We start from the raw sequence: 26,678 nt of genomic DNA, 5'->3' as shown, positions 1-26,678 counted from the left end.
TGATTATACAATTTATTTTTCTACAGTGTCCAGTCTTGATTTTATTACCAACCTCAGTTGTATCTCCATCCTTCCAACAATTTTGAGACCAGGTGTCTATTTTAAGGCACCACGGGGTCTTAAAACTGCCCACTTCCCGAGATTTGCATTGGGTCACACAAGAACCCCATCCTAATGCAGGGCTCTAGTTTGAAACTTGTCAGCGCCCGGCTTTAGACAAGAGCCAACTGAGTAAAATATGGTGTCATCTGCATAGAGGTGAAGCTTAGCTGTATCAATATTGTTCCCAATCTTATTTATAACAAGGAAAAATAAAACATGGCCTAAAATTATGCATTGATGGACTCCTTATGTAATATTTAGCCTATAGCACCTGAATATCTATCTGCAGAGACACACTCTATTTATTCTAAAGGATAGTTTTTAAACCAAGCTATAGCACAATCTCTAAAACCAGGATCTCTGGGCGTGTTTAACAGCAGTTCAAGATCTGCTGCTTCCAAAGCATTAATAATGTTATAGTCGCTGTTAAAGCACTATGACCCAACCAAAGCCAGTCAGAGTTTCATTAATAGATGTTATTGCTGCAGTTGAGAGTTTATATCAGATTCAAGAATATTAGCAACAGCAAAAATTTACTTTCATACTAACTCTAGAGCAAATATTTCTGCTACAAGACTGAAAGGTGGTTTGAGGTTTAGTTCTCAGTATTTCTATCAAACTAAGTGATTATTGAAAATGTTATTTAAACCTCATAAATGGTCTAAAGTGTGGTTCTATAAATACAATCAGAGGGACAGGATTATAAGAACAATAATTTTATTTACAAACCGTAGTCAGTGATAGATTTAGGAGCCCTCATATCGCTCCCGTCATCATTCCTTTTCTTGTTCTTGGACTTCCAGGCGTGATAGACCTTCAGACGACGGTGGAATTCCTCTCTGCAGGCTGCCAGCAGCTCAATGTCTTTAAAAACAAAGAAATCTTTGTTAAAACTCATACATTATTACATATAAAAGGATAGACAATCAGTCATTTGCTATTTCTCTCTATTTTGTTACTGTGAGCTGAATTGGAACTGAAAGGATCTATTATTCTGCTGCAGACATTAACCTACCTTCTAAAAATCATTTTAAATCTTCTATTTTTAAAAGGTCCTTTAACAGTTTAAAGATAATCTTCTGACAATATGTGCTTTTATGGTGCTAAAGTTAGAATATATAAACTGAAATACAACTGATCAAATTCTTCAACATTCGGTTTCTTGCTGAGCATTAGATTAAACATTTGCAACCACTTCTTTTCATTAAGGATCCAACTGGTTTCTCTGCTGATCGTCTTACAGCAACAAAACTAAGTGCCGTGTTTTGCACCTTTTAATCTATTTTGTCAAATTACAACCACAGACTTAAATGTTTTTAATTGTGATTGTATGTGATAGACCAACACAAAGTGTAAAACTGTGAAGTAGAAGACTAATAAAATATTCCCTACTAAAAGTCTGGAAGGTGTTGTGGGAATTTGTATTTAACACCTTTACTCTGAAACCGAGAAAATAAAATGTACTAAAACCAACAGCCTGCAAAAGTCATCTAACTAGTAAGTACAGTTCTTCTCCGTGTAATTTGATCTCAGCGTAAAGTTAGAGAACAAACAGCTTCATGAAGACCAAGGAACACAGCAGACAGGTCAGGAGGAAAGTTGTGAAAACAATATCCCAAGCTTTGAACATCTCACAGAGCTCTGTTCAATCCATCATCTAAACATGGAAAGAGGATGGACCAACTGCAGACCTACCAAGACATGGAGGTCCACCTAAACATATAAGCCAAGGCAAGAAAAGCATTAATCATAGAAGCAGCCAAGAGGCCCATAGCGACTCTCGATGAGCTGCAGAGATCCACAGCTCAGGTGGGAGAATCTGTTGACTGAAAACTATCATCATGCACTGTACAATTCTGGCCTGTATGGAAGAATGGCAAGAAGACAGACATTGTTGCCATGCAGGGGACACAGCAAACATCTGGTTCGATGAGACCAAAACTAAATGTTTTGGCCTACATGAAAAATAATGTGTTTGCAAAAACATACACTGCACATCACCCTAAACACACCATCCCCATAATGACATATGGAGGAGTCAGCATCATGCTGTGGGAATGGTTTTCTTCAGTAAGAACAGGGAAGATATCCTGTTAGAGCCTGCAAATGATTTGAGACAGGGGTGGAGGAATAATTTCCAGCAGGACAAGCGCCCTAAACATAGTCAGATTTGCAATGGAACAGTTGAGATCAAAGCATATTTATGTGTTAGAATGACCTATTCAAAGTTCAGACCTAAATCCAATGAAAAATCTGACACAAAACTTGGAAACTGATGTTTACAGCTGATCTCCATCCAGTCTTGCCGAGACATATCTCCTTTGATAAAACACCTTGCAACACTTTTTCTTGCGTCTGGATCATTTCAGCGCACCATCGCTCAGTGAGATCAAGCGCCCACAAACGTGATCATGGCAAAATGCGCCCATAACTGATCACATTACTTATGTTTTAAAATTAGCAAAGCTATAATATACAGATAGTTAACTCCTACAACAAAGTATTTTTATGTTGCTATCTTACATTTAGACTTAAATATTGCAGCTGTTTATGTTAAACTCTGAAAGAAAAAGAGCATGGTTGAAATAAAAGTTCAAGGGAGTTAAACCTGTGTCAAAATAAGGTGAGATCTTTCCATGTAATCCATGCAACATTCATTAACTGCTCACAGTTAAATCCATAAAAATTACAATAAATATCCTTATGTGTAATCCACGCAATAATTATTAAAATACACAGTTGAAGCAGTAGAGAGTGAAACAAGGATATTCTCATATTCTGGGACTGAGAGACTGGAGAGGCCTGTGTGGAGCCACATATTAACTGTCTTATCTTTTACAGAAGTATAAACTACAAGTGTAACCAAGGAAATGATGTATGATGATTTTCCATTTTCTACAAGTATTAAATGAAATGAGTAATCTTTGATTATCAAGTTAAAAGATGTATGATTGAAATATGGTTAAGAACTGATAATTAAAGTAAAAAAATCATCTATATATATGAAAGAGATATAATGTTGATCATTTGTGATGTATGAATAAAAATAAGGAAGTGGTGGTTTTATAACTGTGTCTAAAAGTAAATGCAGAAAGCTGAGAGTGGAATGTGTAATACTGTGTAATGTTTAAGACTGAGCAGATTAGGGAGAGAACTGGAGGATGACTAGGAGTGACGAGCTGCATGCTGACAGCGAACCTTTTGAAGACCAACGCAAGGAAGGGAGGATGAGTCTACAGCCAGCAGCGTGGCTATTACCGGCATCTTCAAGGCCGAAAAACAAGAACCAGAAAGTCATGATGACCATGACTGAGTATTGAGCAATAACGTACTGGGCAAAAGTATGTTGCGCAATAACTGAGAAGCCTAATAAGGGGCTGACCAGTGAGAGCATCTGCACTATAAAAGCAATGCTAAAAAAGGGAACAGCGGTTGTTTTCTTGCAGAAGACCAGCGAACGAGATCGGACGAAGAAAAGAAGCTCAGATGGAAAAGGAACAAAGACACAGCCCAGGTGATTGACTGCATTAAAAAGAGGATCAACCCGTGAGCCCAGAAAGGACTGTGCCTCAAAATTAAGAATCTGATTCCATCTAAAGCCTTTTTATCCAGACAACAGAAGTGAACTTGATCGGTGAACAGCTGATTGCTCTAAGTTTCAGGCTTCTGGAAGTCCTGAATCAGCCTCGTTTATGTCTCCGGGTTTCCCTCAACTCTTCAGCCTCTGGAAACTACTGTATTCGGAGACATATAACAACAAAGATCCTGTTTAACCATCAAAGCATGGAGCATCAGTGCCTGCCACTTAAAGGAAGAAGACTGAAGATTAAGTCGTCTTTCCTTCAAGAAACCACTCGTTGTTACCAGAAGAAACGTTTCCATCAGGTGCATGGATGAGCCTCCGTCTTCAAAGCTTCTCCAAACTCACTAGTTTCAGCATCAGGGAAAGACAGGTTGAGTTGATTGATTCATTTTTATTATTGAAATTATTTTGTATTGCCGAATTTAAGCTGTTACTGAGCCCTTTTCATTGGTGGTAAAAAGTCTTGTTGCCTGGTTCTAAGATATTTTAGGAGGTTTTTATAGGTTGCCTTAGCCAAGTTTGTTAAAACAGCGCCCTTGGGGCTCGTGCTGAGCTACTAAAATGAACCTAGCCCATATATATACATATATACATGTTGTAAAATTAGGGAATGAGCAGCTGTGAACAAAAGTGACTGTTGAAAGTGTGGATGACTGCAATAGGCTACTCAGTCGTCCAGACCTCCAGTTGAAGAAGGGCGAGACTTTTGGATGAAGGCTGTCAGAGGCTAGGCGAGTCAATTCCCAACACCAGCTTAAACAGAACTTTCAGTAAACCTGCTTAATAAGATCTTTCAGGTTTAGGGAAGTCCAGACCCGTTAGATGGAGAGCTGGATTGAGCAATCCCTTTAGACATGGGGAAGTAGGAGGGATGGGTTAGCTCATCGGACAACAAAACCTGTTATGTCGAGCAACACAGTTAACAAGCTGTGCGTGCTCCTGTGGTGCAGACGCAGCACTGTACAGCTGCTCCATGTGCGCACCGATGGCGGAGGGGGCGCTCTACTCTGGACACAGCTCTGCCATCCAGCTTGTAAACCAATATTCTGATTAAAGGCGAAGCAGGATGTAGTTTTTGTCTCACTGGCTCTGTCCAGATCACAAACATAAAGCATCTGCTCGCAGAATAACTTCAAACTCAGCCTTCTGCATGCGCAATTATGCACTCAGAGGCGCCCTGCGCAAATTAGCAAAATCGGAGAGCATCTCGTCAGGACAGAGGCTGTGATGGCAAATCGCCGCTGTGAATAGCGTCGACTAAACTTAACAAACTGTAACAGTCCAGAATAGCAGGAGCAGAACAGAACAGAAAAAAAATTTGCAACTGGATCATTCATAATGACGCAGCGCAACAATCCCTGCAAGTTTCAAGCAACACAGCAGAGAGGATCTGTTCGTCTTTCCTCTTGTTCCGGCCAGTAGCACACGCATTTAAATAGGGTGGCCTGCAACTCTTTTGCATCTGTTTTTTTTTTTTTTTTCCAATATTTTTTTCTGGCACTAGAGGCCTTTATTTTACATTTTTTCAACAGTGGGTAGACAGGAAAGAGGGCAAAGAGAGGGGGAAACATTCAGCAAAGGTTGCCGGATCCGGGACTCGAACCCGGGACTCGAACCCGGGACTCGAACCCGGGACATCCGCATTGAGGACTATAGCACACAACACGCCCAGTTATTGCGCGTGCAAGTTTTTTTTTACACAAGCAATTTACCACCCCCTGTTTGGGAGATCAGGCCCTGTGTATCTAAAGAATAAATGCATAAAAGGAAGTAGGGAATGATGGCGTTAGAGCTCTGCTCAGTACAACCTGAAGATGCTGACAAGATGAGGACAAGTTAACAAAACATTCAATTAAATTCATAAATAAATAACAGTGAATCTGGTTATTTTTAAATGCCAAAATATGAGCTGGTGCTGAATTTTTTAACATTGTACCTGAAAACCGTAAACAAATTGGAAATGAAGGAGGAAAAAACTGTGGAATCATACATTTCACTAACAGCTTTCACACCTAAATCTGCTTGTAATAGAGGATTTGCAGCACACAAGCAAACTTGGTGTTGAAATAGGATTTGAGATTTTCTCACCACAGGAAGTGTTGATGACATCTCGCAGTTCAGCATACTTCCACTTGCTGAGATCATACTTTTTCACACCGGCAGCAGCTTTGGTTGCCTGCACCTGAGGACCCCTAGGAACAGATGATGTTAGGAACAGATGAAGGTGTGTGAGAAAGGTGTAACAGAACCTGCGGGTGCAGACAGGTAAGTTGGGGAAGTGAGAGTAGTGGAGATAAGCGGTCTGTTTTCAGAACTTTGAATGCTGATTCAGAGTTTCACATTCCAGGGAGGTGTGAGATTTAATACAGAGGGAAAAAAAGGCACAGAAATAATTCAGTGTGATTAAAATGCAAAATTTGAATTCTAAGCTTTTAATTTAGAAGCAAAACATATTTCAAAAATTCAAAATTTTTTTGTATCTACTCAAGTTCTCAATAACAAAAGAAAGAAAAACAAGGTAAAAACATGGTGCTTTGATATAAATAAGATTAATAGCAACAGATGTAATTTCAGCTACTTAACAGATTACTGCCATCTTCTGATCTTATGTCTCCAGCTGAACCGGCTAATTCCATAATAGGAATCAAGGGATTTGCTTCTCCTAATTACAGTCAACATAGTGTCTCTGAATAAGGGGGTGCTAATCTATGAATCATTGGATTACCTTTTAGAAATCTTACTGACTGGAAAGATGAAACAGATTCAGGATCATTCTCATTCCGGCTGTTATATGTGCCAGTGTGGAATGCTTGTAATTCTGAAAGGAAGCCTTGATTTTGTTGCAGGAAGAAATGGAATCTCTTTTCTCCTGGCACCAGGCTAAAGGGAAAATGGCTGGCTGAAGATTACTGACGGAAGCTGAAATCCTCTCGAAGTTCCTCCGCTACACAGAGTGCCTTGGTAGGCCAGCCGGCATGCTTCTACTGCACAAAAGGTCTCCTCTCCAGACATGCAACACAGATTTAACTATGTTCTGCAAAACATGTTAGCTGTCAAGGCTCAGATGATTAGCAAACTTCAGAAGGGATAATAAACGAATTGATTGTTAATGAACTTCTACTAACATTTACAAATCTATGGCACTCATATGAAAAAGTCAGATTATATCTTCTTTCATCTTTCGCAGATACACTGCACCTTGTATGGTGCAATGCTAGAATTGTGCAGACAAGTTTGCAGGTTAATTTGTTTTTCAAACCCTCCTCTCATGATGCATAACTACAGTAATGAGTCTTTCTTTAAACACAGCAGCTGTTCGACATTTTAAAAGGTCAATAATACCTAAACTATGGCCACAAATCCCAGATGAGTTAAAGAGGAGGGGTCGTGGATGCAAAACAGAAGCAAATCACAGAGAGAGAAGGAGAAAGTTCAAACCATCTGTTCTATATATCATAATGGGGAACATGAGAACCCTGGCAAACAAAATGGATGAACTTCAAGCTCAGAGAAGGACCCAGCCAGAGTACTGGGAATGCAGCTTTATGTGTTTCACTGAGATGTGGTTGCAGGATTATATAGCCAAATCTAATGTCTCTCTGCCTGGCTTTCTAATTATACAAACAGACAGAGACTGAAACAGAGCAGCAAAAGCAAAGGAGATGAACTAGCAGTGCTGGTCAACAACAGATTGTGTAATCGAGGACATGCTACTGAGCAATATCAGAGTAATATCTGTGTAGCCCAGATATTACACTGCTAACTTCTATTATTTATTATTATTCACCAAGAGAATTCACCAAGATAATTTTAGCAGCATTTTTCATCATTTTCCAGCATTATCTGTTACCAACACTGCATATGATGTCATCAGTTCAGTTGTTGCTAAGCTACAGACACATCGTGCATTTGTTGAAATATCAGGAGAATTTAAGCATGCCTTATTCTCTGTTACACTTTCAATGTTTCAACAGTTTGTCAGCTGCTCTACAAGAGAAAACAAAACATTGGACTTGTATGCAAACGTAAGACACGCATTCATTTCTGTACCCGCCATAACTGAGTGCAGGAGACCAACTATATAAACCTCCCCTCACTCCCCATCAGAACAGTGACATGCTTCCCCAATAAAAAACCCTATATCACCAGTGACCTGAAGGAACTGCTAAACAACAAAAAAGAGCCTCAAGGTAGGGAGACTGGGAATTATTGTAGAGTTCACAAAACAACTCAAAGTCAAGATCAGAGACACCAAGGAGGCATACAGGAAGAAGTTGGAGAGCAAGCTCCAGCAGACAATAAAAAAGTTGTGTGGTCAAGGATGAAGAAGGTCAGATGGAATTATGCACACAGCATAACTGAACGATTATTCAGCAGGTTCAGGTCAGAGACAAGCTCAGCATACTCCTCTCCTGCTGCAGCCAAACAGACATCCCACACCTTTCCTGTCACACTCTAATAAATTATTTTCAACCTTGATCATGAATTCTGTGTCTTATCCATCATTGTCTTCAGCTAAATCAGGAGATGCTGGCTCAAGCTGGCTCCCATTGTCTCCCCCTTTCGCCTATCTGTCTCGAGAGGTTAGGGTAAGCAGCAACTGGAGATCCTGAACAGGGACAAGGCTGCAGGTCCAGATGGTATCAGTCCTGACGGCCTGTAGCATCTCTTTATACTTAGCCTGACCCAGGATGAGGTTCCAGTGTTGTGGAAGACCTCCTGCCCCTATTAAAGAAAACTCATCCAGCATGATTTTAGACCTGTTGCCTCGGCATTCCACACCCTGAAAGTCCTGGAGAGGCTCGTGTTGGCCCTCCTATTTAAGCAAACAAGCACCTGTCATGGCTGCCTGCAGTTTGCTTATCACAGTGGAGTTGTAATTGAAGACGCCATTGTACGCCTGCCTCAACAAACTGTCATCAGGACCAAGACGCAGGCCCTGTGAGGATTATTATTACAATGTTTAATTCCCCTATGGGATTAAAAGTACTTTGATTTAAGGTGAATTAAATACCTAAACTTAGTGATACAATATGATTATATGGCTCAGTTATCAGTCATAAAGTCAGTTGTTTTAAAACTACTGATAAAGCTTGAGGTTAGCATGGCATTAATTAACACAATAAATGTTCGAACTGGAAAACACAGATCTTATAACTGTAAAGTCTCATAAAGCCTGAAGACATGCTTTCACTACTGCAGAGCGATGCAAAACCAATTCAATCAGAGAAACAATAAAATCATATATATTCTGATTCACTTTGATTAGTTTTAAAATTACATGTACCAGTGTTATGATAGATACTTGTGCATGAGAAAAAAATCCTATAATCATCAATAACATTGATTCATAACTACAACAATTTTGTTGAAGAATTGAAAATTTGTAATTTTACTGTGGAATTTTTATTAACTGTATATTCTTATTATTTCAAGCAGCTGAGAGATTTGGCCTAAAGCAGGGATTAAGAGAGTCTGGGAGTAAGTGAATATCTATGACTGGTGTTAGTTACACCTGGTTCAGATATCTTACATGACTCTGGCTGAGGATGAAGAGATAGGAAGACCTGAAAAGAAGTCATCACTGGAGAAAACACAGCAACAGGAAAAGGTCAGTTACTTCTGCACGTTCAGGTCAGCATGGGCCAACATTGCATATTCACTGTGCCGACGAAAGACCATGCATGCCGCACCATGCATCGACTCTGTAAAAATATTACCTGCGCAGACCTGCATCCAACTGGCCTTCCTCACTGATGAGTTCAGCCTCGCTTTGAGCGATTCTCATGGCTAACTCCCTGTCCCTTCGCTCCTGCCCCAATATGGCATCACGCTGGACCTGTTCCTCGCGCTCCAGAGCCAACTGTGCTTCCAGTTCAGCCTGGAAGCACACAAGACCACAAAACACCCTTGATCAGATTGTATATAATAATAATATACTAAACCATGCTCCTGTCAAAGCATTAATGCTACCTTGTGTACCAGACATTCTGTAATAATTAGATCTCTGCTGTGTCCTAAAGACTGATGAGAACAAATTAATCTGTAGATTCAGGCAGTGTTTTCTACTACATGCACAAAGATACCAACACATTATTCTCACTTCAAATGGCTAAAATCACACACAGGTTTCTCAAATAAGGTGTGCATGATGAGAAAAATTGTTATACAGCATTTTGGAGAAGATTTACCTTATTAAACCCTCAGACTGTTATTCTGGTTCTGGTTCGCTCCTGACTGTTGAAGTGATGGTGAACACAATATGAGACCTAAAGGGCTCTACCTGCAAGATGCTATATTTAGTGTCCAAAACCCCCATGTGTCACCATGGGACCTACAGCAGGCTCTTGCAACTGTTAATATGAAAGTGCATGCCCATGTAATCAGAAAGAGGCTGGGAGGTTTGCAAGGAGAAAATCTTTGCTTTCTAAGAAACCAGGTTTGCCAGAGAGAACAGAGGGAAAGGATACAGTTTCCTTTGGAGAGGTCAGACTAAAACTTCAAGCTACCCTTTAGGCTGCAAACTAACACTGCAATATGGAATTTATACATTATTTTCTCTTCCTGTCTGTAACTTGCAGCACAAAGGAAAGAAATTCAACAAAATGACGAAATATTCCCCAGAAAATATTTTTGCTTGATATATAAATACATAAACAGTTGTCAGTGTAATGCATCAAACATATGACTTCAGTGTAGGTGTAAACTCGAAAGTTTCTTTCATCAGTCTCCCAACTAACTGCCACGCAGGAGAGGCTAATAATCTGACAAGAAAAAGCTCAAAGCTGACAACAACTTAATTAATCAACTTTTTTTTGTAATTTTATCAGTCATTTCCAAACACGAATTTGCATAACAGGTTTTTAGTCTTGGTTAATAAAATAAGATGTTCACATTGTTGTGGGTCCAAACCTGAATAACTTTCTCCTCTTCCTTTCTCTTCTTTCTGTCTTCTTCTTCCTGCTTTCTTTTCACTTCCATCTCTGCTTTGCTAAAATGTTAAAAGAAAAGGATTATTTTCTCATTAAAGGAAACATAAAAGAAACTGAATACATGACATGCTTACTAATTTATAAACATATTACTAGTTATATTTGAAACGGTTTTACTCACAGCTTTCTGTCGTCTTCCTCCTGTTTACGTCGCTGCTCTTCCTCCTCCGTCATCCTCCGCTCTTTCTCCATCTCCTCCTGGATGTGTTTTAGTCTCTGCGTCTCTTCCTCTTCCCGCTTCTTCTTTTGCATGGAGGCAAGCAGTTGCTCAGAGCGTTTCACCAGCTCCTGGTACTCAGTGTCGATCTCTTTCCAGGTCATCACTGTGGCCTGGAGGTCAAACAGGCATAGATGAAAGGTCAATGTAAGGACGAGGGCAAGGACAAGGACGAGGAAATAAAAAAACGTTCCAACTCTAAAGCATTCATTGTTGAAGGCCAATAATCATAATGTTTCAGAGCCAGAAAACCTAAAAAATCTGAAATGAGAAAACAGAAATAAAGCTCAATTTGCTCTTAGATTGCTTTTAAAAGCATATAAGTAATTTTAAAACACTTTTCTGACACATTGAAAGCTTTTTGAGTATGCCTTGGGGTTGTTTCATTTTTTTCCTTTCATTCCTTTTTATAGACTTTCAGACATGGGAATAAATATTATCTTAAGGCAAAATCCAGAACACAACTGAACAGAAAAAGTGGTAAAAACAGCCTCAGGTGCATTTAAAGATGTCAGTTTATTTGATTAGATGATTATGACAAGAAGTTTATTATTTTCATTTGTATACCTATTTCTTTTGTTATTTCCATTTTGTAGGAATAAAAACTAAAGAAATGAATCAGGATAGTGGTATTGATTAGTAAGGACTATAGAGTGAAAACTTAAATGTTTCTTCTGTGAGCTTCCCATGTGGCAGTATGTCTGTCAGTTCCCCTTTGCAGTCATAACGCCCAATTTCTCTAAATATCTGTCAGGCAGCAGTGAGGAGAGGTCAATGCATTGTGAGGATTCATTAGGGAGAATTTCTAACTGTGACATGAGGAGGTGAGATGACAAGGTCTTGTCCCAGATGTTTAGAGGGCTGGACGACAGCCATTAGCATCTTATGCATTATTCACGCCATGCCAAGAGCAATTGCTAAACCTTCAGAATAACATATGTGTTTACCAGCGGGGATGCTAATAGACCAACAGTTAACATGGAAAAAGTGTTTGGAATGGAGAGAGAGAGTAAGAAACCAGGTCAGAGGCTCCTTAGTGTCAATCAGGATACCAATGAACACCATAATTACATTTGATTATTACTACCGAGGAATTCTGAGCACTAAACTCAAATAGAATGAAATCGGGTTTCTGATTATTTGCTGTACCTTAAGGGTTCAATAATAAAAGGTGCATATTGCATGGGGAGAGCTGGGATTTACCTAACCAACTGTGATTGATCACACAGCAAAACAAATTCAATAAATTAAATTATTGGAGATCAGCAGCCTTTTTCATGAGCTCTTCTCCACCTGAGGTGATTGAAAACATTGATTCTTGGAGAAAGAACGAGAAAAGGGCACAAAACACCTAGAAACATAGATTGGTGTATTACACAAGGCTTAGAGCTTCATCTACAGTCAGAAAACTGTGAATATGAACCTCCAGATTTACATAACTAATCAAATAAATATGAACCAGAGATGATTAAAGAAAAAAATTAACTTTCTCTTCCCTGAAAAAATATCTGTATAAAACACAAACTGTTCAAGGTGAACAATAACAAACAATGAGACTCAACACATGCAGAAATCAACACAGTTTGCAAATTTGGATCAGTTGATTTTACTCATTCCAGGTCAATATGCATAAATCAGTATTCAGCACATGCACTCAAACCTAGGAAACATTGAAACAAGAATATATCAAATTCCATGAGGACAAAAATACATATATCCTAACTCCAGGCTGCATAAACCTTAATGCTTATTGGATTTAGGCATATCAGCTGATGTGTGTGTGTGTGGCCTGACGATGTCACACCTTCTATCAAGGTGTGCATATTTATTAGGCAGCATCTCTTCCTCAGATAAACTGTGCCAAAAATGATTATTAAAAGTCAAAAACAGTAAGAACTCTTTCAGGGGGTTGCATCACATTGGAAATTGTCAAGACAATGGGATCTGATGACAGAGTAAACAATGGTTCTTAGCAGTCAACTAAGAAAAGAGGCACAAATTTACTCGCAACACTTCGTTGAATCATACATGAGGCTACCAGGACCATATTCTCCTTCAGGGCTGTCATATTCCAGAACTGCAACCTACCTGGAGAACCCAGAGGTACCAGGTGTTCAGTGCTCAGAGACATGGCCAAGGTAAAGAAGGCTGAAACCCAACCACCTCTGAACAAGACACGTAGGTTGAAACATCAGGACTGGGCCAAAGAATATTTGCAGACAGATTCCTCAAAGGTGTAATGGACTGATGAGATGACATTGACTCTTGATGGACCAGACAGATGGGCTTTTGGCTGGACACAAACTTCCACTTCAACTCCGTTAGCAAGGTGGAGGTGAGGTACTGGTATTGGTGGACAATATTAAAGATGAGTTAGTTGGACCTTTTCAGGTTGAAGATGAACAGAAAATCAACTCCCAAACCTACTGCCAGTTTGAAGAAGACACTTTCTTCAAGCAGTGGTTTAGGAAAAAGTCTCACTTTTTCCGGAAGATCATGAATTTCATGAAAGATAATGCTTCATCGAATTCAATGAAGTAGTCCACTGAGTGGCTACCCAGTAAAGCCTTTAAACATGTCCTCCATCCTCCTTTCCCTGACCTTAACTTTGATGACAACCTGTAGGCTCTTCTTAAATGGGAGATTTATGGTAAAGGCAAACAGTGCACCTCTCTGAACAGTGTCTGAGAGGCTGTTGTTACTGCTACACAAAAAATGGATCATTAACACGTCAAGAATCTGACAGACTCCACGAACAGAGGCCTGTGAATGTTATAGAAAGGAGGGGTGGGTATGATGGCCACTGATTTTACTTTAGGAGGCTAATGAAATGAGTGATATACCTTTATCTTTGCAGACAGAGCATCTATGGCAGCGGCCAGCTCTCCAACTTGTTTGGCCATCTCCTGTTTTCCTTCCTTGAGCCCGTTAACCACTTTGTTGAAACGCTCCATGTGTTTCTTCAGCTTTTGAACTTTCACCAGACCTTCGATTCTGTGTCACAGGAGCAAAATAAAAACTTATACATGAAAATTGTACTTCTTGAAGATCTTTTATTTTATTATAAATGTATCTATATTGAAAGACAGACAGACAATAGCTATGTCATGTGTCAGTTTCTACTCAGCTGTAGTTATTATTGTGCCCTCACAGCCAAGTGTGAAGGAGGTTGATCCTGCTTTGAGCTCCACATAATCTTAGCTCTGTTTGTACTCAGAACAATTTCCATTTCTAAGCAGGAGGTAATAAATGTAGTTGTTTAGCAGTAAATCAGTGTTGCTACATGGTTCAAAAGCATAAAATGCTGTGAAATATATATCAAATGACCTGTTATAATAGTGTTTTAGCTCGGTCAAAACTACAGAATGCTGCATGTAGTTTTTTTTTCCCAAAGCAGAATAGTGACATGTCCTTTCCTCATGGTTCACTAACAGGACTGCATGATACTGAGAAAACATGAGATATGCATGCATGATATTTACAATGATATGACTGTGGCAACATGTATTTGCTTTGGGTCCAAACCAGACAATGAGCAGTGTATTCAACTTGGCATTGAAACGACCTTAGCACCGCTTTACCTTCAAAAACTATTGATGCTACATTGAACATCAAGTGTCCTCAAATATATTGCAGGCATTGAGAGCTTAAATGCATGGCATTTAAATAAAGAGCTAAGGCTTATTGCAGTCAAACATTTCTTTTTGCTGTGCATATTGTGTAGAGTGATATTGCGATGACAGTGAACTTATTTTGATATATTGTGCACAAATATTATCTAGACTGATTTTGATGTGTGTGACGTAGGGAAAGATTTCCCATCCAGCCAGGGAAAATCAGTTTAAATAGGAAGCAAACAAAAACGGCGGCAGACAAAGAATAAAAAGAGGGCTCCTACCGAGGCTTATGCTTCTTCTTACACAGCCACATGCGGACAGTCTTTTGGATCTTAATGCAGGCCAAAGCTCTGTAATGCATTTTATTCCTCACTATTGTTGGGAAGAAAAAAAGACAGACACGCAAAAATACTTATCAGCTGCTAGTTCACTTACGTTAACTTCAAGGAAGATGCAAAGTTTATTTTTCCTCGTATTACATGGAGAGGCTTTTAACAAATCTCTTTTAAACCTCAGTCTGAACATTTATTTCGCTCTCTCTCACTCACTCACACAACTGAAACTGTCATGATAACATGAAATGTGAAAATAGCAGAACAAACGTTGGCTCCTGGTGAAACGGTGAAAATCAACAGCTTGGTGTTGAGGGTAACATGGCTTCTTCAGTGATGTTCCTTCAGGCTAGAGACTGCTTATTTTAATATTCAGAAAGAAATGAAAAGTGGTAAATTTTGTGTGAGGACTGCCCCAGGACTCCTTTGCTTTTGATGCTGCAGTAAAAAGACACAGAAGAACTACAGTATAATAGGAAGTGTAGCATTAGCTTCATACAAAAAGACTCATATAGACATGAACTGAGTTTAATTTAGTGATAGATTTGAGAATTCAGCTGCTCTGGCACCTTTTCCTCTCAATGTCTGGCATTAAATCTGTTAATAAAATAACTGAATAATGAGAGAGATTTTTTTAATTGGTTTTTAATTTTGTCAAAATTCAGAAATATATATACTTCTTAGGATTTTGTAGCATTGCCTTTAAACTGTATGACTTGGGTCAAACAGTTTTTTTTTCGGCCCATTCCTCCTAACAGAACTTGTGGAACTGGTTCAGGTTTGTTGGCCGCCTTGGTCACACACACCTTTTCAGCTTTGAAACCGGGACTTGGTGACAGCCACTCCAAAACATTGTCTTTACTGACCTTAAGATCCTTTGTAACTAATTTGGCGGTATGCTGTGGGTCATTGTTTGATTTACACGTTTCTAACCAAAACATTTTCCTAACTGGGAGAGAGACCGCTCCATCTGGAACCATATGGTGGATGGACATTCCCATGTTGTTTAAAATACTTGTGTAAAACTGTTTGCAGATGAACGTGGCCCCTTCAGGCATCTGGTAATTGTACTTCTGGAGGTTTAGTTCTTCTTCTGATACCACGCCTGATTTCTTTAGATTTGTGCAAGGAAGCAGTGTGTTTGAGGGCCTGCCTCGTTGCATCATAATCTGGGCTTTTCAAAATGGTTTAAAGGCACATTAATCCCAGTGTATCTTCTTTCCTTAAAACCGGAAACATTTACTTTTCATTAACCTTGAACAGCAAGAAAAAAGCGTTTAAACGTTAGCCTACTAGGGCACACTGACAGCACCTTTCAGGGTGGCAGATGTTCCTGCAAAGAAGGATGAGTTAGCTGCTTTCAGCATCAGTGAGGTGTTTAAAATGAACTCAGGAGAACGACAAAAGATGCAAGAAGCTTCTCAGAGGGGGCTTTTTCCTGGTTGCTGATTCCGGGTATTTTGTCATGAGATATACTGGATTAGGAAACAATCAAAGCCTTTTGGAAATCTTACAGTTAAGGTGAAGATCAACCCTCAAGCAGTGCTGGTAGGGCATAGTCTAACCCTTTTACCTGCACCAATTGTGCTAGTCACCAATAAATAATGCTTTTGAGTGTTTAAATGTCAGCTCTGTAATCATTTAGACTTTTTTAAACTGCATAGCAGACACCTCCTCTGCTCCAGATATCAATAATTAATCATTATTCACAACAGAAAGGCTTCTTATGGCTGAGAAACCCTTGTTTGATTTCATCATAAACTCTGCATTATTAGAACAGTTTAATTTTTAATTTATCCAGAATGCCAAAAAAAAATTATTTATTCATATTTATAGAGAAATCAGAATTGGCTAAATTCTGTATTGGCAGCTCAGAGTTTTATCAAATCTTTGATGCTTATAAAAAGTTATTGTACAAACATAACTGGAACATTTCACACCACAACACATTCTGCAGTTTATTGTCTATTTAACCTACATTTGATGGCAGACAGGCAGCACCACTGAACCTTCTTCCATCGACTGCACAGCAACCACTTGTTGACTTTTTTCAGCAGCTCTGCGAGATGGTCTGGATCAGACTTCATGATCTGGTCAAACTCAGCAAACTGATTCACACAGAAACCTGTCACACTCTCACTCTTTTATTTGAGGGGAATATCTGTTGCAAAAGTACGCAATACAGTCATTTATCACCTTTCCTGGACGGAAGAAGACTTTGGTTAATCCAAACTTGAAGTCAACATCGTTTAGTCCCAAAGCTTTGAACAAAGCCTGTGAAGGATCAAATCTACAGTCAGTGGTTTATCATGTTTGATAGATTGCAATGCAGAGCATTAAAATATCTGTTTGTTAATCACTTTCCAATCTCACTTTATTGCACTAAACAAATTAAACAACTAATTACGTTTGATCTAAACAGATTAACTCTTTTGTTGAACTAAAGCAACACAGAATTCCTCCAGTAAACATGAGCTCACCTTGCAGAAGAGTCGTGGATTCAGCCGTGTAAGTTTCTCTGGCATATATGCTTTATACATGTTGTAGAGCTCGTGGAAGGGAGCCCTGGAGGGGAACCCACCCTGCATCAGGTCCAAAACTGATACCATTCCTAACAGACGCAAACACATTAGCCCTCATTTATCAAACATGCTTACAGGAGAATGGGTGTATGGTCCTGCTTTTATCGTGATGTTTCATTTTGGACATCGGGTCTTAGAACAGGTAAGCAAGTTTATGTCAGTGTGAATATGTGGTGCAGCACAGAAAATGAAGCTGGGTCAGACTATTATAAGTCCATACAAGCGCAACATGATGTTTAGCAGTGTAAGAGTTCAAGTGATGTTTCTTTGTGTGTTGTGTAATAGCAGAGATCTACCAGTTAGGAGACTTATAACATAATAATAACACAATTGTAAGCTTGTCTATTTAGGACAGGGGTGTCAAATACAAATATAAAGTGGGCCACAATTAAGTACTTAAAGTCGCGGGCCAGGTGTTTATAAAACATGTTACAACTGCAGAAGTTCTTTCTTCTCTTCTGACTTTAGAAAAAAAACCATTTAAAAACAAGCATGCCCCTCCTTGAGCCGCCACCTTAACGTGGTGGAGGGGTTTGAGTACTCGAATGATCTTAAAGGCTATGTTGTCTGGGGCTTAAATGCCCCTGGTAGGGTCTCCCATGGCAAACAGGCTCTAGGTGACGGGTCAGACAAAGAGCGGTTCAAGAACCCCTCATGACGACCACAAAATCGAGGCACGTGACGTCGCCCGGTACGGCGGAGCCAGGGTCCCACCCTGGAGCCAGGCCTGGGGTCGGGACTCGTCGGAGAGCGCCTGGTGGCTGGGTTGCTCCTCGCAGGACCCGTCTGGGCCAAGCCCGAACGAGAGACCATCCCCCAGTGGGCTCACCACCTGCAGGGGGAACCGTGAGGGACCGGTGCAAAGAGGATTGGGTGGCGGACGAAGGTGGAGACCTCGGCGGCCCGATCCCCGGATGCTTAGGCTGGCTCTAGGGACGTGGAATGTCACCTCACTGGGGGGCAAGGAGCCTGAGCTGGTGCGGGAGGTCGAGAGATATCGGCTAGAAATAGTCGGGCTCGCCTCCACGCACAGCGTGGGCTCTGGAACCCATCTCCTCGAGAGGGGCTGGACTCTCTTCTACTCTGGAATGGCCCACAGGGAAAGGCGGCTGGCTGGGGTGGTTTTGCTTGTTGCCCCCCAGCTCAGCCGTCTTGTGTTGGGGTTTACCCCAGTGGATGAGAGGGTCGCATCCCTGCGCCCTCGGGTTGGGGAGAGGTCTCTGACTATCATTTCAGCCTACGGGCCGAGTGGTAGTGCGGAGTACCCGGCCTTCTTGGCGTCCCTGTCGGGGGTGCTGGATAGTGCCCCTCCTGGGGACTCCATTATTCTGCTGGGGGACTTCAACGCCCACGTGGGAAACGACACTGACACCTGGAGAGGCGTGATTGGGAAGAATGGCCTCCGCGATCTGAATCCGAGTGGTGCTTTGTTATTGGACTTCTGTACTAGTCACGGATGGTCCATAATGAACACCATGTTCAAACATAAGGGTGTCCATCAGTGCACTTGGCACCAGGACACCCTAGGCAGGAGGTCAATGATCGACTTTGTTGTCGTATCATCAGACCTTCGGCCACATGTTTTGGACACTCGGGTGAAGAGAAGGGCTGAGCTGTCCACTGATCACCACCTGGTGGTGAGTTGGATCCGCTGGGGGAGGAGAAAGCCGGATAGACTTGGCAGGCCCAAGCGCATAGTGAGGGTCTGCTGGGAACGCCTGGCGGACCCCTTGGCCAGGGATCTATTCAACTCTCACCTCCGGGAGAGCTTTGACCAGATCCCGAGGGATGTTGGAGACATAGAGTCCGTGTGGACCATGTTCTCTGCATCTATTGTCGATGCTGCCGCCCGTAGCTGCGACCGTAAGGTCTGCGGTGCCTGTCGTGGCGGCAATCCCCAAACCCGGTGGTGGACACCGGCAGTAAGGGACGATGTCAAGCTGAAGAAGGAGTCCTATCGGCTGTGGTTGGCTTGTGGGACTCCTGAGGCGACTGATGGGTACCGTGGGGCCAAGCGTGCCGCGGCCCGGGCGGTGGCAGAGGCAAAAACTCGGACCTGGGAGGAGTTCGGTGAGGCCATGGAGAAGGACTACCGGTTGGCCCCGAAGCGCTTCTGGCAAACCGTCTGGCGCCTCAGGAGGGGGAAGCAGTGCTTCACCAACAGTGTTTACAGTGGGGGTGGAAGGAGTACTTTGAGGATCTCCTCAATCTTGCCATCACGCATTCCCTGGTGGAAACAGAGGCTGGGGACTCAGGGTTGGAATATTTCATCGCCCAGGCTGAAGTCACCAAGGTGGTAGAAAAGCTCCGCGGTGGCAAGGCTTCGGGGGTGGATGAGATCCGCCCTGAGTACCTCAAGTCTTTGGATGTTGTGGGGCTGTCATGGTTGACACGCCTCTTCAACATTGCGTGGCGGACGGGGACAGTGCCTTTGGATTGGCAGACTGGGGTGGTGGTCCCCCTACATAAGAAGGGTGACCGGAGGGAGTGTTCCAACTACAGGGGGATCACACTCCTCAGCCTCCCTGGTAAGGCCTACGCCAGGGTATTAGAGAGGATTGTCCAGCCGATAGTCGAACCCCGGCTTCAGGAGGAGCAGTGTGGTTTTCATCCCGGTCGTGGAACACTGGACCAGCTCTATACTCTAGAGGGTATAGAGCTGGTCCAGGGTACTCGAGGCTTCATGGGAGTTTGCCCAACCGGTCCACATATGTTTAGTGGACCTGGAGAAAGCATTTGACTGTGTCCCTCGTGATGCCCTGTGGGGGGTGCTCCAGGAGTATGGAATCGGGTGCCCTTTACTAGGGGCCATCCAATCTCTGTACAAGCGGAGCTGGAGTGTGGTTCGCATTGCCGGCACTAAGTCGGACCTGTTCCCGGTGCATGTTGGACTCCGGCAGGGCTGTCCTTTGTCACCGGTCCTGTTCATAACTTTTATGGACAGGATTTCTAGGTGCATCCAAGGGCCGGAGGGGGTCTGGTTTTGGGACCAGAGGATTCCGTCTCTTCTTTTTGCAGATGACGTGGTCCTGCTGGCCCCCTCTAGCCAAGACCTACAGCATGCACTGGCGCGGTTCGCAGCCGAGTGTGAAGCGGCTGGGATGAAGATCAGCTCCTCCAAGTCCGAGGCCATGGTTCTCGACCAGAAAAGGGTGGCTTGTCCTCTTCAGGTTGGAGGGGAGTTCCTGCCTCAAGTGAAGTATCTCGGGGTCTTGTTCATGAGTGAGGGAAGAATGGAGCGGGAGATGGACAGACGGATCGGTGCGGCTGCCACAGTAATGGGGGCACTGTGCCGGTCCGTTGTGGTGAAGAGAGAGGTGAGCCGAAAAGCGAAGCTCTCGATTTACCGGTCGGTCTACGTTCCTACCCTCACCTATGGCCATGAACTTTGGGTCATGACCGAAAGAACGAGATCCCGGATACAAGCGGCTGAAATGAGCTTCCTCCGTAGGGTGGCCGGGCACTCCCTTAGAGATAGGGTGAGGAGCTCGGCCATCCAGGAGGGGCTCGGAATAGAGCCGCTACTCCTCCATATCGAGAGGAGCCAGTTGAGGTGGCTCAGGCATCTATACCGGATGCCTCCTGGACGCCTTCCTTGGGAGGTGTTCCAGGCACGTCCCACTGGGAGGAGGCCCAGGACACGCTGGAGGGACTATGTCTCTCGGCTGGCCAGGGAACGCCTTGGGCTCCACCCGGAGGAGCTAGAGGAGGTGTCTGGGGAGAGGGACGTCTGGGCGTTTCTGCTGAGTCTGCTGCCCCCGCAACCCGGTCCCGGATAAAGCGGAACACGACGAGTACGAGTAAAAACAAGCAAAGCTACATACTGAAAGAAGAAAAAAACTATATCTTTCTTCTCTTTGTAGCCTTCTAAATTAAGGCTATATTTTAACCTAATAATAATAATAATAATAATTAAAGCTGCAAGCAGCATTGGGCGGCCCTCGCAGCGAAGCGCCGCTTGGCCTGTGTAGCTACCACGGGAGCATTGCACCGCCTCCTCCACGCGACCAAGAAGCCCGCCACTACATTCTGCACGCTCCCACTAGGTGGCGCTGCGAGCCACCTTTCATACATTCTTTCGTCATGTTAAGTTGTGCTCTGGGAAGAAATGTTCCAAATTTGGCTGAAATACAACCTTCCCGATGAAAACTGCATTCACTTGTTAGTTAATGGGTGGGGCTAAAATAATGTCGTCAGTTGATTGTGGCAACATCATTGATCCATGATGATGTATACTACATTTGAAGTAGATCCAATGATGTATGAGGGAGATCGAACAGTTGAAATGTCCTAGGGGGCGCTATTGATCGAAAGTCCAATGTAATCTAATAGAGTTGTTTAGGGGCTGACAAAGCTCAACCATCTTCAGTTTGGAGTGAATCGGACCTTCCATATGGAGGCTACACTCATTTGTTTATTAGTGGGCAGGGCTAAAGTGATGTAATGTGTTGACTGTGTCAACATGTCCAGCTTTGATCCATGATGATGTACTGTAAGTTTCAAGTGGATCCGATCTGGCATGAGGGAGCTAGAGCCCTTGAAGCGTCGTAGGGGGCGCCTTTGAGGCAAATTCATATGTAATCTAATAGAGCTGTGTAGGGGCTGACAAATATCAACCATATTCAGTTTGGAGTAAATCGGCCCATGCATGTGTGATTTAGAGGCAAACGTATAGCCATGGCGTCACATCAGACTGTGCCACGCCGCCATGGCCACACCCTCCAGCCAAACCTGTCAGTACTGGAGATCAAGTGAGACCATCTTGTAATCTGTAATTGGAGACAGTTTCATGTTGATTAGTTGAAGGAGATGAAATATGGGCCACACTAAGTGAAACATTACACTTCCTGTTGTCAGGGGGCGGGGCTTCAATGATGTCAGCAGTTGACCATTGAATATTGTTCCAGTCATCATATGGATAAATTCCAGAAGGTTTCATGTGTCTGTGACTTTCTTTGTAGAAACTATAAGAGTTTCGTGTTTCATGGCGAGAAGTCAGATTTTGAGGCTTAGCCACGCCCACATACTTTCATGTAGCAAAAAGCTCTTGAAAACTTTTGATCCCCAGTGCCTTAAGACTATACTCATAGATTTCGAAGTCTGTAAGTCAAAAGCTGTAGGAGGAGTTCGCTCAGATTCGACGTGTGTAAACGAAAGAAAATGGCGTCTCTAACCCAAAATGGCAGACTTTCTGTGTGATTTGGACAATGGGTCCAAGAGACGTTTTTGTAGGTCCTGAGAAGTTACATAGGTGTACTGAATTTCATAACCCTTGGACACAGTATGCCTTGGGGCTGGTTGTTTTAGTGCTTCTAGAAGGCGCTGTGGAGCAATTAGGCCACGCCCACCATTTTTTTCACTGGAAATCCTTGGGGGGCTGGACCAGTATCAATGATATTGAGTGTGGTGGCGATTGGCTAAGAAATGTGGAAATCAGAGGCAAATGTAAGGCCATGGCGTGACGTCTCTCCTCGCCACTCCGCCACGGACACACGCTCCCGCCTAAAGTCTCTGTGTTCCAAACCAACTTAGACCATGTTGTTATCTGTCACTGGGGATAGTTTCGTGTTGATTAGGTGACGGGGGTGAAATGTGGACCTTTCACAGTAAAACATGACACTTCCTGTTCTCAGGGGGCGGGGCTTAGATGATGGCAGGATGTGACCATTGAATATTGTTCAGGGCCAGATGTGGATCAATACCAGAATGTTTTGTGTGTCTGCAGCTTTCCTTGTAAGACCTATAAGAATTTCAATTCTTATAGGTCTCAAAGTTTGACGACTCGTCTTTGGCAAGTCGTCAAACTTTGAGGCCTGGCTCCGCCCCCTCAGCATGCTCAAAAACGCACAATTTTGATAACTTTAGATCCCCCATCCCTTCTGAGCAAACTGACCAAATTTTGAGGCGATCAATCAAAATCTCTAGGAGGAGTTCGATCAAATACGGAGGCTATAAACGGCAAAAATGGGGTCAAAATCGAAACTTCAATCCAAGATGGCCGACTTCCTGTTTGTTGTAGGATGTGGGTGCAAGAGAGTTTTAGTTAAGTCTTCGGACGTTCTACAAGTGTACCAATTTTCATAACTCTACGATAAAGTAAGGTCAATGCGGAGGCTTTTTTGAAAATTTCAGGGGGGCGCTGTTGAGCCATTTTTATTCTGACTTTTGCAAAACCTTTAAAATACGTACATTTTCACCACGACTGATGGCTCCGCCAAATTTGCTGACTTTTTGAATATGTTAAAGCCGCGAAAAAAGTGATTCATTTATTGCCTGAATAATAATAATAAATGGAGCGATTACAATAGGCCTTCGCAGCGCTTTGCTGCTCGGGCCTAATAATAATAATTCAGTCAATTCTGTGGAGTAAAAGTGCATAAAGAAATAGTTGTAAAAAGCTTAGTTTTTACACTCAGGTCCCATCAGGTCCAATCAAGGTACCTCACCCCTCGTCTTCTACCCGAAGGTCACCACTGAGAAGGGGGCCTTCTGGGTCAGCAGAACATTCAGGGATTTGCATTATTAAATGGTAAATGGCCTGCACTTGTATAGTGCTTTATCAACTTCCCAGAGACCCCAGAGTGCTTTACACTACATCAATCGTCCACCCATTCATTCACACACTGACAGTGGTAGATTGCAATATAGCCACAGCTGCCCTGGAGCAGGCTGACAGAAATGAGGCTGCCGTACACAGGCGCCACCGAGCCCTCTGACCACCATCAGCAGGCAAGAAGGGTTAAGTGTCTAACTAAAAATGAAAAAAAAAAAAAAAACATTTATTCCTGAAATGAGCTCAAGTTTTCTCAGGGTGACTGTTGTACTTAAAAACAATGTTACTGTACTGTGTGTGTGTGATTCATTACTGAGGGTTTAACATATATTTACAAGATCATGATCAGCATGTAAGAAGATTAAAATAGTTTGTGCCTGCAGGCATGTCACTGACGAGGATTTCCTGGATCAAACTAATTTTATTCGTGCAGACTAATGAATGGCAAAGAAGTCAATTTTCAGTCTTCTAAAACATGTACTTATGGAGTTATGCTATTATCTAGAACTGCATTTAAATGAAGGAAACATGGTTTTCAGAGCCATAAAGGTCCAGTTGTCCTCTATGCTAGGGTTTCTAGACAACTGGACCTTACAGTTGTAGATCAGGAGAGTCACTGTTAAAATATTTCTGTTTGGTAAGTATGCCGGTGTGTTTTAATGTCTCTTTATTCTTCTGTTGTGACGCTGTGATTTTAGGCAAATGTAGGATTTTTCTATCCTTGTTTCATCCATGTCTCAAATTCTGTGGGCAAACTCACCAAGTTTATAAATAAACAGAGTTGTGGTACATAAATGATGATTGTTTCCAGCCACCAGATATACTGGCAACAAACCCTTCAACTGGAAATACCCAGCATGCACATGGTCTCATGAATCACAGGCAGAACTTGCTTTATGATATTTTCTGATTAATTTAAACCGAATCCGCTAGATAGATTTTTAATATCAAACGAAACAAATATTACCCCTCACTGTGCATCATTCACTAAAAAAACAACCAGTGTTGATGAAAAACTTGTCTTAAAACCCTTCATGAAAAACATTCATTCTCCAGAGAAGAACAAACTTCTCAGAGGAAAAGAAACAGTCTTTAAAAAACCTCTCGCACATCTTCAGATGTCTTCGGAAGATGTTGAATGCACTGTTTTTACTCTTACCTGAGCACTGCAGCTGTGAGAGAATTAGAGCTCCTTCAAATTGATGACTGACCATCTTAAGGTTTGGTTTAACACAGCGTATGAAACTTGAGCCCTGCACAGAAAATAAATCATGAAACACACGCTCTAATACAGCATGTGTGTTAATAGCAACACAATTAGAGCTAGTTAGGTGTTGTTATTAACTTTACAATGACAACCATTTACTCACTGTGCTGCGAAGCTTCTCAAGGAGCAGGTTCAGCTGTGTCTGTGCAAGAAGAAAAACTTGATTTGTTTATAAAGCAGGCAATAGTTTTAAAAAAGGGTGCACATCCTGGTCAATAAAAGAAGAAATACTGAATGAATTAAATGACTCATTTAATTAGCGAACTGTGCAAAGAAAGAAAAGATCCCAGTTTTTTTGCAAGCTCCTGGGCTAATTCTGCCATATTTTACAAGAGTTTAATAAGATCCTGTGTTACTTTGTGTGACCCTGAAAATGCTTTGCAAGATCCTGAGTTACTTTTTCTGAGATCCAGCAAATGTCTTGTGAGATCCCAAATTACTTTCTCAAGTATGTCTGGAAGGTCCTACAAAGATTATGTGAGGTACTCGGTTGTTTTAAGTTTCTTTTGTATGATCCCAAAAAAGTTCAGCAAAATCTCAAGTTGCTTTTGTAAGATCTTCTAAAATGTCTTGTTTTGCGAGATTTCACAAAGGGTTTGCAAGATCCCAACATACTTTTCAGAGTTTCCACAACTGTTTTGAAAGTTCCTGGGTTACTTTTACAAAATCCTACAAATGTTTTGCATTGTTCCAAGTTGCTTCTGAAAGTTTGGGAAAGGTTTTGGAAGATCCTGAATTAATTTTGGAAGATGCCTCAAAGGTTTTGAGACCTTCTGAATTATTTTTGTTAGATCCTGTAAAAGTTTTCTGTAATAGTGTCTAGCTGCAGACCATGGGGTAAATCTTCACCAGGAGCAAATGATCTCCAATTCATGGAACTTCCACAATGTTTTAGTTGCTAGAGAGACTAAGTGTGAAGAGATCTTGAGTTGGGGAGTATTCTTATTGCATATTTTCTGGTGCTTTCATTTTTCAAAACAAAATCATAAATAGTTGAACAGAATTACTAACATTTCTTGAAAGAAGAGAGAGAGATGGACACAAAGGTTGATGACAGATAAAAAAAAGTGATGCCAGGAGTAGAGTTTATTAATATGTAACTGATCCAGCTGATTTGTTCTGTTTCATATAAAAAAACAAAAAACCACGATTTATTTTATTTTGATTTCTGCAGCTGCTGCTGTAAAACTCCCACATTTTTATACCACAAGCTGACTTTATGCAGATCTATCAACCAAAAAAAGCATTCTCAGAGGAAAGAGGTGAGAGACTGGAGGAATTCTAAGAGGGGTCTCCAAGCTAAAGACAAGCAACTGGAAAACATGAAGTAGAGTGGAAAGAAGATTAGTTAGCTCATTTTTTGAAAAGGAGCTTAGAGAGATTATAGTCTACAAATAAAAACAGGAAGTGGGTGGATTTAACATTCTGAACAC

At 41.9% G+C, this 26,678-nt stretch overlaps 1 protein-coding gene across 4 annotated transcripts in view; it reads right to left on the bottom strand.

Moving 5' to 3' along the window:
- myo6b (myosin VIb) overlaps positions 1-26,678 on the bottom strand; it is a 62,942-nt gene that overhangs the window by 8,351 nt on the left and 27,913 nt on the right. For 2 of the 4 annotated variants that reach the window (XM_047345985.1, XM_047345986.1), the window contains 13 exons: positions 25,349-25,387; positions 25,138-25,231; positions 17,324-17,454; positions 17,040-17,117; positions 16,822-16,951; positions 14,793-14,883; positions 13,738-13,888; positions 10,799-11,007; positions 10,598-10,676; positions 9,406-9,566; positions 9,219-9,269; positions 5,774-5,877; positions 832-966 (listed from right to left, as the gene is read on the bottom strand). In XM_047345985.1, coding sequence (XP_047201941.1) covers positions 832-966; positions 5,774-5,877; positions 9,219-9,269; positions 9,406-9,566; positions 10,598-10,676; positions 10,799-11,007; positions 13,738-13,888; positions 14,793-14,883; positions 16,822-16,951; positions 17,040-17,117; positions 17,324-17,454; positions 25,138-25,231; positions 25,349-25,387 — 1,453 coding nt within the window. The remainder of the gene's footprint in view (positions 1-831; positions 967-5,773; positions 5,878-9,218; positions 9,270-9,405; positions 9,567-10,597; positions 10,677-10,798; positions 11,008-13,737; positions 13,889-14,792; positions 14,884-16,821; positions 16,952-17,039; positions 17,118-17,323; positions 17,455-25,137; positions 25,232-25,348; positions 25,388-26,678) is intronic. The other 2 variants (XM_047345987.1, XM_047345988.1) reach the window with 1 other exon arrangement.

The sequence above is a fragment of the Girardinichthys multiradiatus genome, chromosome 19 (genome assembly GCF_021462225.1).
Source record: "Girardinichthys multiradiatus isolate DD_20200921_A chromosome 19, DD_fGirMul_XY1, whole genome shotgun sequence".
NCBI lineage: Eukaryota > Metazoa > Chordata > Actinopteri > Cyprinodontiformes > Goodeidae > Girardinichthys > Girardinichthys multiradiatus.
Note: the sequence above shows the minus strand (reverse complement) of the source record. Positions and strands in the feature narration are given on the sequence as shown.